The following is a 14,911-nucleotide window of genomic DNA, read 5'->3' on the forward strand; positions in this document are numbered from 1 at the left end:
GAAAACCAGTGCGCTCTCGGAATCTGCAACTCAATCGATTCAAATGTCAATAAGTTCATTTGCAATTCCGAGTGCAGAAGTTTCGCGGACGGAAAAATATCAAATAACTCAAGAGGAAACCAGTAAGCTATCGGAATCTGCAACTCAATCGATTCAAATGTTAATAAGTTCATTTGCAATTCCGAGTGCAGAAATTTCGAGTAAAGAAAAATATCAAATAACTCAAGAGGAAACAAGTAAGCTATCGGAACCTGCACCTCAATCGATACCAATTACAAAAGGTTCAGTTCAAATTTCGAATACAGAAATATATCAACTAAGTCAAGAGCAGACAAGGAAACTATCGAAATCACCGTCGAAATCGATTACAATATCAAGTAGCTTATTCAAAATACCGACTACTGAAAAATATCAAATAAGTCCAGAGGAAACCAGTAAGCTATCAGAATCTGCACCTCAATCGATACCAATTACAAAAGGTTCAGTTGAAATTTCGAATACAGAAATATATCAACTAAGTCAAGAGCAGACAAGGAAACTATCGAAATCACCGTCGAAATCGATTACAATATCAAGTAGCTTATTCAAAATACCGACTACTGAAAAATATCAAATAAGTCAAGAGGAAACCAGTAAGCTATCAGAATCTGCACCTCAATCGATTCAAATGTCAATAAGTTCATTTGCAATTCCGAGTGCAGAAATTTCGAGTAAAGAAAAATATCAAATAACTCAAGAGGAAACAAGTAAGCTATCGGAACCTGCGCCTCAATCGATACCAGTTACAAAAAGTTCAGTTGAAATTTCGAGTACAGAAATATATGAATCATCCTCGAAAACAATTACAATATCAGGTAGCTTATTCAAAATACCGAGTACTGAAAAATATCAAATAAGTCCAGAGAAAATCAGTAAGCTATCGGAATCTGCATCTCAATCGATTCAAATGTCAATAAGTTCATTTGCAATTCCGAGTGCAGAAATTTCGAGTAAGGAAAAATATCAAATAACTCAAGAGGAAACAAGTAAGCTATCGGAACCTGCGCCTCAATCGATACCAGTTACAAAAAGTTCAGTTGAAATTTCGAGTACAGAAATATATGAATCATCCTCGAAAACCATTACAATATCAGGTAGCTTATTCAAAATCCCGAGTACGGAAAAATATCAAATAACGCAAGAGGAAACCAGTAAGCTATCAGAATCTGCACGGCAATCGACTCAAATATCAATAAGTTCATTTGCAATTTCAAGTACAGAAAAATATCAACTGAGTCAAGAGCAGACAAGAAAACTATCGAAATCGCCGTCGAAATCGATTACAATATCAAGTAGCTTATTCAAAATACCGACTACTGAAAAATATCAAATAAGTCCAGAGGAAACCAGTAAGCTATCGAAATCTGCACCTCAATCGATTCAAATGTCAATAAGTTCATTTGCAATTCCGAGTGCAGAAGTTTCGCGGACGGAAAAATATCAAATAACGCAAGAGGAAACCAGTAAGCTATCAGAATCTGCACGGCAATCGACTCAAATATCAATAAGTTCATTTGCAATTTCAAGTACAGAAAAATATCAACTGAGTCAAGAGCAGACAAGAAAACTATCGAAATCGCCGTCGAAATCGATTACAATATCAAGTAGCTTATTCAAAATACCGACTACAGAAAAATATCAAATAAGTCCAGAGGAAACCAGTAAGCTATCGAAATCTGCACCTCAATCGATTCAAATGTCAATAAGTTCATTTGCAATTCCGAGTGCAGAAATTTCGAGTAAGGAAAAATATCAAATAACTCAAGAGGAAACAAGTAAGCTATCGGAACCTGCACCTAAATCGATACCAGTTACAAAAAGTTCAGTTGAAATTTCGAGTACAGAAATATATGAATCATCCTCGAAAACAATTACAATATCAGGTAGCTTATTCAAAATCCCGAGTACGGAAAAATATCAAATAACGCAAGAGGAAACCAGTAAGCTATCAGAATCTGCACGTCAATCGACTCAAATATCAATAAGTTCATTTGCAATTTCAAGTACAGAAACATATCAACTGAGTCCAGAGCAGACAAGGAAACTATCGAAATCGCCGTCGAAATCGATTACAATATCAAGTAGCTTATTCAAAATACCAAGTACTGAAATATATCAAATAAGTCCAGAGAAAACGAGTGCGCTCTCGGAATCTGCAACTCAATCGATTCGAATGTCAATAAGTTCATTTGCAATTCCGAGTGCAGAAGTTTCGCGGACGGAAAAATATCAAATAACGCAAGAGCAAACCAGTAAGCTATCAGAATCTACACGTCAATCGACTCAAATATCAAGAAGTTCATTTGCAATTTCTAGTACAGAAACATATCAACTGAGTCAAGAGCACACAAGAAAACTGTGGAAATCGCCGTCGAAATCGATTACAATATCAAGTAGCTTATTCAAAATACCGACTACTGAAAAATATCAAATAAGTCCAGAGGAATCCAGTAAGCTATCGAAATCTGCAACTCAATCGATTCAAATGTCAATAAGTTCATTTGCAATTCCGAGTGCAGAAATTTCGAGTAAGGAAAAATATCAAATAACTCAAGAGGAAACAAGTAAGCTATCGGAACCTGCACCTAAATCGATACCAGTTACAAAAAGTTCAATTGAAATTTCGAGTACAGAAATATATGAATCATCCTCGGAAACAATTACAATATCAGGTAGCTTATTCAAAATCCCGAGTACGGAAAAATATCAAATAACGCAAGAGGAAACCAGTAAGCAATCAGAATCTGCACGGCAATCGACTCAAATATCAATAAGTTCATTTGCAATTTCAAGTACAGAAACATATCAACTGAGTCCAGAGCAGACAAGGAAACTATCGAAATCGCCGTCGAAATCGATTACAATATCAAGTAGCTTATTCAAAATACCAAGTACTGAAATATATCAAATAAGTCCAGAGAAAACGAGTGCGCTCTCGGAATCTGCAACTCAATCGATTCGAATGTCAATAAGTTCATTTGCAATTCCGAGTGCAGAAGTTTCGCGGACGGAAAAATATCAAATAACTCAAGCGGAAACAAGTAAGCTATCGGAACCTGCACCGCAATCGATACGAAATACAAAAGGTTCTGTTGTAATTTCGAGTACAGAAAAATATCAACTGAGTAAAAAACAGAAAACAAGAAATCTATCAAAATCATCCTCGAAATCAACTACAAAATTAGGTAGCTTATTCAAAATTCCCAGTACTAAAAAATATCAAAAAACTCATGAGGAAACAAGTAAACTAGCTGAATCCGCACCCCAATCGCTTCAAATGTCAATAAGTTCATTTTTAATTCCGAGTGCAGAAATTACGAGTGCAGTAAAATATGAACTGAGTCAAGAAAGAACAAGAAAACTTTCGAAAGCTCAATCGCAATCGATTACAATATCAAGTAGGTTAGTCAAAATTCCGAGTACAGAATATCAAATAACTCAAGAGGAAACAAGTAAACTATCAGAACCTGGACATCGATCGAAACGTTCATTTGCAATTTCGAGTGCTGAACAATATCAAACATTTCAAGTGGAAACAATAAATCTATCGAAATCTTCACCAATATCTAAAAAAGTTTCAAGTAGTTTATTCAAAATTCTGAATACAGAAAAATACCCAACACCTCAAGAAAAAAAAAATGAATCATCAAAACCTCTACCTCTGTCTACAACTAAATTTTTTTCTCAATATATTATTAAATCAAGTAGTTTATTTTCAATTTTAAGTAAAGAAAAAAATGGAATAACTAAAGAGGAAACCAAAAAGCTATCGAAAGCTACACCTCTATATAGTAAAATACCAAGTAGTCCATTTAAAATTCCGAGTACAGAAAAATATCAACTCAGTAAAGAGGAAACAATGAAATTAACATCAATAAGTTCATTTTCAATTTCGAGTGCAGAAAAATATTATGCAACTCGAGAGGAAACAAGAAAACTATCCATATTATCACCCCAATCGATATTAGTATCAATCGACACAAACGACAATATATATAGGCAATCGGTGACAACAGATGCAAACTTAAGAAAAAGTAGTTTAAAAGAAATTGTAATGATACCCGTTTATTCAGCAAATATAAAAACAGAAAATGAATTAATAAGTTTCAATTATCATACAAATACACATATAACCACAATTAAACCAGCTATATCTGATCAAAATTTATCTAAGGAACACACAGAACATAGAATATCATTTGCCCAGCAATCGAGAAGTATATCCACATTCGCTGGCATTTCTAGTTATAAAATAAATAATAGGGAAACTACAAATTTTTTCAAAACTAACTTTAATAAATCAAGGACTGCGAGATTATTAAGCAGCAGAGCTCCGTCAACAGAGCTGCCAATCGGCACTGACCTTACTGAAGAAGGGCTTTGTTTGTGTACATGCGTGATTGACCCCGATGAGGACATTTGCTCTTGTAACTGTACAATCACGAAGCCTACCTTATTAGATACTACGGAGAAAACAATAAAGGTAACTCGGTAATCCGATACTCATCATACTGTATCTATTGTAGGTTATTATAAAATATTGTTAACTATTATAAAAACGAGCAAGTACAAAAATGACACTGTGTTACACAAAACATTTACTTTAAATCTAGGACATTTACATTAATAATGGAATACTTTTTTGCAACTCTTTGGCTAAAATTAAAAAAAAGAGACTGTTCGCCTGTTATTGCGGGTCAAAAATAATATGATATCTGCGCAGCGAAATGTATTAGAAAAGTATATACCCTTGCAGACCTTGAAAAATTGATGTCAACAGCTTATACACTGCGCGAAATTAAAAAAAAGATTACCTATATGTAACCAATTTAATTTTTAAATGGCAGCTGTAGTATATAGTTGTCTGATTGGCAAGAACTTTTTCCCTAAGCAAGATATACATAAATAAATTCGATTTGCATAGTTTCATGTCAATAGGGTTTATACTGCAAAAATGTCATATAAAAACAAGAGAGAACGCTATAGTCGGGTGCCCCGACTATCAGATACCCGTTACTCAGGTAAAGGGAGTGCGAGGGAGATGGAGATAGAAACTTTGATCACACATAACTTTTTAACGAATGGTCCGATTTGAAAAATTTCTTCAACATTTCGATAGGTATTGATAAACACAATAAAACTGCATTTTTACTTTTCCGAAATATTTAAATTTTTAAAATCGTATATAAGCGATTGTGGGCGTTAAAGGGGGCGTGGCACCTTTTTGAAATAAACTTGCGCTGAGTAGGAACTACTAGAATCTGCATTCAAAATGCCAATCTTCTAGCTTTTATAGTTTCCGAGATCTCAGCGTTCATACGGACAGACAGACAGACAGACGGACAGACGGACAGACGGACATGGCTATATCGACTTGGCTAGTGACCCTGATCAAGAATATATATACGTTATAGGGTCGGAAACGCTTCCTTCTAGCTGTTACATACTTTTGCACGAATACAACATGCTTGCTGTGCCAATAATTAAGTTTGTCACTGTAGCTCCCATAGGAACAATCGGAAAGAAAGAGAAATAAAATAATAGCATCGTTGTTATTGAACATCGTCGTTTTTGTTTTTGAATGTTCAGTCTTTTGTTAAGATTCTTAATTCTGAAATATATTCTAATCTTAAAATAAAACTTTTATATGTCAAAAAGTCATGTTGCACAAGGGTTAATTCTTTAAAAATGTCGTCCGCAGACAACCTTCCTCTTCAAAAAACGAACACGCACTGACCAAAACCCGAACGTTTAGACAGCCGACGAGACTACCTTATGTTATTGTATCATTTAAATGCATTATTTTTAATGCTAATGATATTGGACATTCATCACAAGTTTAGCTTTTAGGTAAAGCAACAAAATGTTGTAGGAAAAAACATTTATTATTTGGAAAGAAATTTAAGCCAATTTTAAAAATATTTAAAATCAAATTTTGTAAAACATTAATCATAAAATAAAATATTAAATTTTTTTTTAGAAAATTCAGCCAGGTGTTCTCCCCACAAAGCTGATTGAAAATTTGATGAATGAAAATCAAACAAAAGCTGGACACACTGCCAACAAAATTGCGTCTGATAATATGATAAGCCATGTCTCTAAAACATTTCGATTTCCTTATGAAACAATCAAAAATAAAAACCAAAGTCCTAAAATAGATCTGACAGAGCCCATTAGCACCAAGTTACATTTTACTAAACATAGAAATGACTCAATATTTTATTCTAATGATGATAAATCGGAAAGGTTAATTCAGACGTATTCCAGTTTAAAAAAGCGTCTGATTTCGACAACTGAAGAATTTATCTCTTCGAAAAACTTACAGGTAATATTTTTTTAAGTTTTAAGCCTAATGAATATTATAATTTTTGTATTTTTTTATTTATAGCCTTTAAACTTGATTGTGGGGAATATTATCAACAAAAGACTTGAGAGTATTAAAAAAAAATATATGTTTCCAAAAGTAAATTCATCAAATAATTATGAATTCGATGAAAAAATCAAGATGCTAAATTTGTCCTCACATTTGGGCAAACCGGGAAGTCATATTAAAGTTAATACTTATTCAAATTTTACAATTTATGACAAGACGCGAATCGAGTTGGAGAGCTTGATATTTTTTAAGCTTAACAAAATTTTAAAAAACATGAACAAAACAAATGTGTCTTCAGCATGTATTGAACATTATAAAAATATGGCCAACGATTTAATTACAAGCTTAGTTAAGTCCAATACTGAAAAGTGGAAAATAATAAGAAAAAATCATCTCACATGCCATATAACTCAAAATATTTTAGTCAATCAACCATTAATTAAATTGACCTCTCAAGCGATTAAGTCAAACACATCAAAACATGGAAGCGGGGGACTACAATTTTGTAATCAAGAGATATTCAGTCCAACAGTTATAAGTAATATTAACTCATCTTCGAGTTCAAACTACAAACTGGTACGTGCGCTTGCATTTGATTTGCAATTTCTTTTTTCAAACAGTCTCAAACTTCTTTTAGTCGAATTTCATGCCCTTTCATTAAAGTTAAATAGTTAAATTAAAACAAAAGTTAAATTAAAACAATTTTCTACATGATTTGCATTCTAAAGCATAAGTTCGACGAATTCGAATTCTGAAGAACTCAAACCAAATATTGATAAAAATATCGATTAAATCGCTAAACTATATGTAACCCGAAAAAAATGATATTCATATATGTAAATGTAAATAAATTACAATGTTCGTCATATGGAAGTTAATATGATATTTAAAATTCAGAGCCAACTATAGAGAAAATTGAGTTAAGGAAGTTCGACTTATGGAGATAAATTGGTATGAAATCTAGTCGGTAAACACTATTGTTACTTAGTTTTGGGTAAATTATCGAAAATTCTATTCAGGGAAGTTCGAGACTTGGAAGTTCGACTGCATTTTTTGATTTATATTATTTTTGTTTAATAATCGTTCATTTACAGTTCACAATTAGTAGTTTGTATAGTAATTTAGAAATAGCAATTAAAAAAACTTACTTTGTTTCATATTTAAAAAAATATTTGTTGCACTCAAATAAATTTAAATAATAAATATTATTAGCTTGAAAAAGCTAAAACTAATATAGTATATAACAATAATAATGCTAAAAATAGTAATTAAACAGTAAAATTACGCTGCTGCCACGCAAATTACTATACAAATTACTAAATGTTAACAAACATCAATTTTAGAACATTCATGTTTAAAAAAACACTTCTTTAAATCGTGTTGCTTTTTGGAGTACAAAATTATAATTTATTTGGTAAAAAAAAATGGATAAGATAGAGAAGGAAGCGTTTTCGTTAAAAAAAATATATATGTATGTACATGAGGCCTGTTCAGTATTTACTTTTAAACGTTTCACTCGAATTCGATTAGAGTTTGGATACGTTTTTAAGTAGTCTTGCAAACTTGTGTGCAATATTGTTTTATCATCCATGTTACGAAAATGTGCTAATTAATTAGATACTGTTTTTACAATTTTTGGAAGTGTTGATAAAAATTTCTTAAACTTTAATTCGTTCCCCTGTTAATGGTTCCAAAATTAACAAAAAATTAATTTGTCCATTCTTGTGGCCCATTTTCTAAAAACGCTGACGTGCAGGAACATTTTTGTTGCCGGACTCGGATTAATTTTTGGTGTGACGCAGTGTTTTGAAATTTTGGATAAGATTGGATAATATTGCATGCAAGCTCAAGAGACAAGAGCTGATAAGGTCTTAATCGGAATCAATAACATATTTTTTAAATCGTCCTTGCATAGGCCGTAAGTTACTGAATTAAAATTATTTATTGAACCACATATTTAATATAGCAGGTTTCAAGTTTAAGAACTGTAATGGTAGTTTATGAATAATAGCTGATATGTATCATAGATATCCCGGTTAAATTCGCATTCAAATGTAACCATATACTAGCGAAATACACTTACGAATTGATTCGCACCTGATTCGAATGGCCCGTAGAAGATATACTTATGTAGGTGCTGAGTGAGTAATCCTTCAGAGCGTGGTCGTTAAGACGGGAAAACTGTGGCGTTATACAACTGGCGTTCACATGATTTGTTATCTAAATGAAAAGAAAAAAGCTTAAACAAGAAATTTGCTGTGTTTTCAAAGTATACAAAATTCCTAGCACCCGGGCTTCTTGCAGCCACACTTGCAACAAGTTGCTTCCCTTCTCTGCGGAGCAAAGAGTGTGGAACTGTGGTGGGCGTGGTAGGTGTGCACTGGGTTGCGGCAGGTTGGCGGTCCTCCTGAAACTCCGGCGTGTCAGCAGTAAGTCCTTGTCGGTTCTCATCATGCTGCTCTTCTAAACTTCGTTTCCGGCCTTCGATGTAATCTGGAAATACAGTTGGGTAGTAATCGCACTATTCAGAAAGATTGATGCTCATAAATGCCCTTTCAATGTCAAACAAAATTCCGGATCTGGTTTTGTGAACAATACTTGGCCCCCTCGCATTGTAATACCCCTTTATACTCAACCTTCTGCAAGGAAATGGTGCACATTTGTTTTTGGGATTAATTCATTTGCACTAAAAATGCATATCATCATTTTGGGAACTCGACACTAGCATTGTTAGAAGTACTATTTGTTGTCTTAAAACAAAAAAAACTAGTTCACTTTCAATATATCGTTCCTTTTGTCAAAAGTGAGAATATACATAAAAGCTTAGATCTATTCGATATTTTTTGACTTTTTAACCTACACTGCCACCAGCTTGAACCATTAATCATGTCCAATAAATCCTTTAATTCCATTACATTATACATTTTTAGACAGAAACTCGAGATAAAGTCAACGTATACAATCAGACGACAATATTATACGAGTTATCAAAGTAAGCGACTTTATTTTTTAAGTCTAGGCGTTTTATATACATATTTTCGTAAGACAAGAGCCCTTCAAATACCACGCTTCAAATGGAATTTATTTTCTGAAACAAATATTTTGATTTATTTACATCTATTAAATATTTATTTCTTTAAATTCAGTGAACAACGTCATGTGCCCGCTTAGATTAAAACACACACAAAAGGATCGATGAGCCTGAATCATCAGTGTTATAGCTTATTTACACTAGGGCACTAATTACACTTGGACGTCGTTATTGCGTTTGGGGCTTAACTCTGTTTTTATACCCTTGCAGAGGGTATTATAATTTCAGTCAAAAGTTTGCAACGCAGTGAAGGAGACATTTCCGACCCTATAAAGTATATATATTCTTGATCAGCATCACCAGGAGAGTCGATCTAGCCATGTCCGTCTGTCCGTCTGTCCGTCCGTCTGTCCGTCCGTCTGTCCGTCTGTCCGTCTGTCCGTCTGTCCGTCCGTTTCTACGCAAACTAGTCCCTCAGTTTTAAAGCTATCTGCTTGAAACTTTCCCAAAAGTTGTCTTTCTATTGCAGGTAGTATATAAGTCGGAACGAGCCGGATCGGGCCACTATATCATATAGCTGCCATATAACTGAACGATCGGAAATGCCATAACTTTGGTGTTTTTAAAGTTATGAAGTTGGGATTTTTTATGGGTCTTATTTTTGGCTAATCAATCCGAGCTACCAAATTTCATAAGGATCGGACTATATCCTATAGCCGCCATATAACTGATTGATCGGAAATGCAATAGCTTTGGTGTTTGTAATGTTAGGAAATTGGGATTTTCTGTGGGTTTTAGTTTTGGCCAATCAATCCGACCTACCAAATTTCATAAGGATCAGCCTACTATATCTTATAGCTGCCATATAACTGAACGATTGGAAATGACATAACTTTGGTGTTTTTAAAGTTAGGAAGTTGGGACTTTTTATGAGTGTTAAGAATGCATCATATGAATAATTTTGGAGAATATAATTTATAGAATATTCTGCAAGGGTATATCAACTTCGGCTCCGCCCGAAGTTAGCTTTCCTTTCTTGTTTGTACATAGGCCAAGCATTGGGTCAAAGAGATGGGGAGAATTGCGTTTAAGTTGAGTTTGAAGCTGCCATCTCTTTTTTCGATTTCTACTCAATATTTCTATATCAACTATCAAAGAACAGATGGCAAATGAAGACGGAAGGATATGGATTTGAATTCTCGTTTGCAACCGAGATCTGTTTATAAAATTGTTTATGAAATATTGAGACTTCCGAAATGGCTGAAATCTCATTTTAGATCAAATCATTAAAAATATTCAAAATCTTTAAGGCATCCTTTTTCAGTACCCAGAGCATATTGGATACATTTGGGCTAAAAAAAACGTATTATTTCATACAAGGTATTATTGCCAAGGTTGTTCAGGCTATTAACAATAACACTAAGTTATTTTTGTTAGCTTTGCCGCTGTTTTCCCTGATTCTTATTTGTTTTCATTTGCTAATCAGAATAATGAGCCGCGGTTTTCCTATAGTCCAACGCATATGTATACTCGAGTTTTCTCAGTGTGAACGACAGCTCTGCGTGATTTCGTTAACTTAGAAACCGATAGGAAACTCGCGAAAGTGTAACTAGGCTATAAACAAGTTTCTTATCGATATCGGAACTAATACAATTCTTAGCATCTTCCTGTTTCAAACGGAAAGGATAAATGCGGCAATAATTGATTGTATAAAAAAAGGTATATTTAGCCAAAATATTACCAATATGCTATGTGTACCTTAAAACGTACTTTCTTCGATCTTTAATCATGTTTCGACTATTACGAAGTTCCCAATGGCAATTGAAATTTTAACAGTTCCGCTTTCTTTGGCGAGCTGTTTTTGTCAGTGACGGAACTTAAGTAGGCAGTTTAGCTATTTTAATATAAACTACGTGAAGATACATGATTCCGAAGCAAGATCGAAGAAAACAGCCTTGGCGAAGTGGCGAATAGAGCAAATGCAACTGTAAATAGTACTAAACAGGACAACAAATTTTATATTGCCATCTCTAAAAGATGCATCGGCATTTTCGCCCCCCGCTAACAGTTTTCTCGTTCTCTTCCTGTCTCGCAAATATATAAACTCCGCTTTTCAAAAATGCAGTGACGTCATAATTAACTTGAATTAAATTATATTTTGCTGTGTCGATAAATATTGACTGAATAAGTTTTTAGTGCCGTTTTGACATATTCCGCCCTTTTACTCTAGGAGCAATGGGTATAAATTAAAAGTATAATACCAAAAGCTGAAAAAATGATCAAAAAACAAACGTTGGCAAGCCGAAAATGGTTACCATTACATGAATTAATGTACTTCAACTGAATCCCTTCAACACTACTCCTTCTCTCTTTTTTACGGGTTTCCTCTCATCCTCCTTAGTGATTTCATATTAATTAGGGTCGGAAAAGCTTCCTTCTCCCTTCCTCATTTTTGTATAAATACCTGCAATTTACCCTAAAGAGGTACTATAAAATATGTTTACAATATATATTTTTTATTAATCAAAAAATATTTAACGTTATAGTCGGAGTAAAAATCATAAGCAGAACCTTTAATATATATATGTACATATCCTTCCTTTAGAATAACAATTCATCCGAAGATCTGTGTACTAATAAGCTCATGAACATCATAGAAGCGTATCATCAAAATAAAACCAATCATAATTCTGAGTTTGAGCAACTCATTCGTAGGATAAAAGTGGCAATCAAAGAGAAGTGGAGTAACGAAAAGAAATCAAACTTAATACAGGAGTTCTTGGATTATGAAAAATTACGAAGATATCTCGATCATATTTTGTTGGGTAAGATTGACGAAAGCGATATGAGACTCGCAATAGTTAAAAGTAGAAAATGTTGGAACTACTACACCAAAATCAAAGTAATGTTTAACAAAGCAATGGAAGAATCGAATGTTAGGAAACAGTATTTAATAGGAAATATATCTATGGTGTGTAGTGAGACCGGTGTTTGAATAGAGAATTACAAATGTGAAACAAATAAAATTGCTTAAAAATTGAAAAATAAAATGTTTACTTCATTTAACCTTTGAACCTTGACGCACAAAGGGTAGTACTCCCTCAAGAGGCCAAAACAACATATGTACCTATTCAAAATGTCTAATGCAGGAAGTTCCAAAACATGTAAGTACGATAATTACCAGGTACGAACTTAATTTGTATTGCGTGTAAATTGTGAATTTGGCAAAAAATATTTTATTTGATAATGTTTTGTGTGATAATGTTAATGTGAAATAGAAAATATAATTATTCAGCGGTGGTAAAGGTGATAAACAAATGCACCTAAAAATATTTCTCAGAAAATGGTGGCTTTAAAATGATTGTCCTTGCTGTTTATCTAAATATCTGCATACAATAAATATAAACTGTGGATGTCTGATACATCGAAACCTAAAAAGAAACAATAGCCTTCCATTAAAATAACCATACACTTTAATGTTTGCATTAAGAATATTGCAACTATTGACAGCGCTAAACAAATGGCCCCTGACTGCACAAACTTCTTCTGCTCTGTAGTCTATTTATCTGTAATCGGTAATTTGGTTCCTTTAACAATCTCTGTAACTACAAATCGGTAAAACCGCAACTTTTTAAATGAAACACATCCGCATTCAGGTGGCACAGTCCGGGTCGCCAGATGAAATGGGAGTGAGACTCGGACGCTTGCGTACGGAGTCCTTCGTCTCGAATGCGAGGCAGCAGTTGGACGCGGCGCCAGTGGCTCCCTTCTGGGGTATTTTGCCCATCTGCATCAGGAGCTCGTCGATCCGCTCCGACTTGATCTTGATTATGCTCTCCATGTGGGCCAGTCGCTGCTGGTAGGCGTCGATGATCACGTCCTTGGCCTGACTGTCCCGTGCCATTTTTTCGTAGAGCGAGTAGAGAATCATCTTCTGCGGCACCTGGACGATGCCGTCCCCCACCTGCTTGTTGACCACCACCGTCTTCACCTCGTCGTTCTCCTCCCAGGCCTGTTCCTGCCGCATCGCCGCATTGCGCTCCTCGGCCACCCGCTGCCGTTTCTCCAGCCGGATCACCTCGTGCAGCAGCACCTCCGCGGCCCCGTTGACCCCGTTGGCCAGCTGGTCCATGAAGTCCCTGCTCAGCGTCATGTTGAACTTGGACAGCACCTTGAAGTTGAACGTCTCCCAGTTGGCCAGCTTCAGCTGCACACTGCTCTTCTTCGGGTAATTGTACAGGTCGACCAGGCGCGGATAGTCGCGCTTCAACACCTCGGCGAGGGGCAACACATCGGAGAACTCGCGGCGCAACCTGTGGGTGCTGATGCTGTTCTGGAGCAGCCACTTGTGGACTTCCTCTAACTCTTCGCTGCTCAGGTTCTTGCCACTCACGGTATGCATCCTTCGGAAGTGGGAGTGCTCGAATGACCAAAACAATTTTTGAATTGCTTCTGGTTTTACTGTTGTGTGTTAAACACACATTGAGATATCCGACGTGTCTACTGTTGGGTATAAATAGGCTTAATAAGTATACCCACCAATTTAAATGCTAAATCAAAGGTTCCTTTGCTAAAAGCCAATGGCCGAATGGACTCAAAAAAATAATAACGATTTTGTGAAAGCTTCTTCAAGTGAATATTACAGCGAAGGCGTGTGAAGACGCTTTTTACGAGAATATTGGAGTACATTCCCTATTAAATTGCAAACATTACACTTTTTATTTCCGTTCAAACCAACATTTTCAGGACCAACTTTAAAAGTTCGCAGTTAACGCACATATTTCATTCGCTTTTATCGCCAAAACTTTGCTTTCAGGTTTTTAGCACAAGGAGTTTTTAAGTTTTTTATAGGACTTTTCTTGAACTTGTGGGACTTTCTTGTAAAACTTAGATCACTATTTTTATACATTTACAAAATTTTCAGGTTTATAGCACCAGGAGTTTTTAAGCTTTATAAAGGACTTTTCTTCCTATCCATACTTATTCTACCCCGACTTCACAATATACTTGTGGTACTTTATCGTAAAATTTAGATTTTTAGTGTAGGAACCCAATGTATGACCATAAAAATCTACATGATCTAAATCCTTTTAATCTAAAAATTTTGATCACTGTCCATAAACAAGTATAAGAAGCCAACTTAGGATTGTATAGCAAATATTATAAATGTAATGCAAAGTCGGGTGTAAAACCCAAACTTGTAAACTTTGTCAATGTTTTGTATGGCGTTTGTTGCTGTAACTTAACTAAAATCCCTAATATTGTGTAGAAGTATTTTACTGTTTCCATTGTAACTACTTATTGTGTAACTTCTAACGATAATTGTTTACTTAAAAAGAGATAATGCTGTTGGCAACTTTGTTCAGTAGAGCTTGTAAAGTAAGTATTCAATAGACTTGAAAAAAATGGTATTGAGCAAAATGTTCATTGGAACAACAAAATGTAATGGCGACTAAGAGAAAAGCATT

The 14,911-nt window shown here is 34.7% G+C and overlaps 2 protein-coding genes across 2 annotated transcripts; one reads left to right on the forward strand and one right to left on the reverse strand.

Moving 5' to 3' along the window:
* Positions 1-477: 477 nt before the first annotated feature.
* Positions 478-12,461, forward strand: LOC123037957. The gene is made up of 4 exons (XM_044460911.1): positions 478-4,522; positions 6,020-6,364; positions 6,428-6,988; positions 12,049-12,461. The coding sequence occupies exons 1-4, from the start codon at positions 668-670 to the stop codon at positions 12,436-12,438; spliced, it is 5,151 nt and encodes a 1,716-aa protein (XP_044316846.1). The 5' UTR covers positions 478-667; the 3' UTR covers positions 12,439-12,461.
* Positions 12,462-12,899: 438 nt separating this feature from the next.
* LOC108047599 (sperm flagellar protein 1) lies at positions 12,900-13,968 on the reverse strand. Its single transcript, XM_017127842.2, has one exon. It carries the CDS (start codon positions 13,843-13,845, stop codon positions 13,096-13,098), a length of 750 nt encoding a protein of 249 aa, XP_016983331.1. The 5' UTR covers positions 13,846-13,968; the 3' UTR covers positions 12,900-13,095.
* Between the last annotated feature and the right edge of the window lie 943 nt (positions 13,969-14,911).

The sequence above is a fragment of the Drosophila rhopaloa genome, unplaced genomic scaffold, assembly GCF_018152115.1.
Source record: "Drosophila rhopaloa isolate 14029-0021.01 unplaced genomic scaffold, ASM1815211v1 contig_3, whole genome shotgun sequence".
Taxonomy (NCBI): domain Eukaryota; kingdom Metazoa; phylum Arthropoda; class Insecta; order Diptera; family Drosophilidae; genus Drosophila; species Drosophila rhopaloa.

Bases quoted from the DNA above. Each gene is read 5' to 3' on its own strand.
- LOC123037957 (XM_044460911.1), top strand. From the start codon at position 668: ATGTCAATAAGTTCATTTGCAATTCCGAGTGCAGAAATTTCGAGTAAA. The intron at 4,523-6,019 runs GTAACTCGGTAA...ATTTTTTTTTAG, and splicing joins CTACGGAGAAAACAATAAAG to AAAATTCAGCCAGGTGTTCT. The intron at 6,989-12,048 runs GTACGTGCGCTT...TCCTTCCTTTAG, and splicing joins CGAGTTCAAACTACAAACTG to AATAACAATTCATCCGAAGA.
- LOC108047599 (XM_017127842.2), bottom strand. From the start codon at position 13,845: ATGCATACCGTGAGTGGCAAGAACCTGAGCAGCGAAGAGTTAGAGGAA.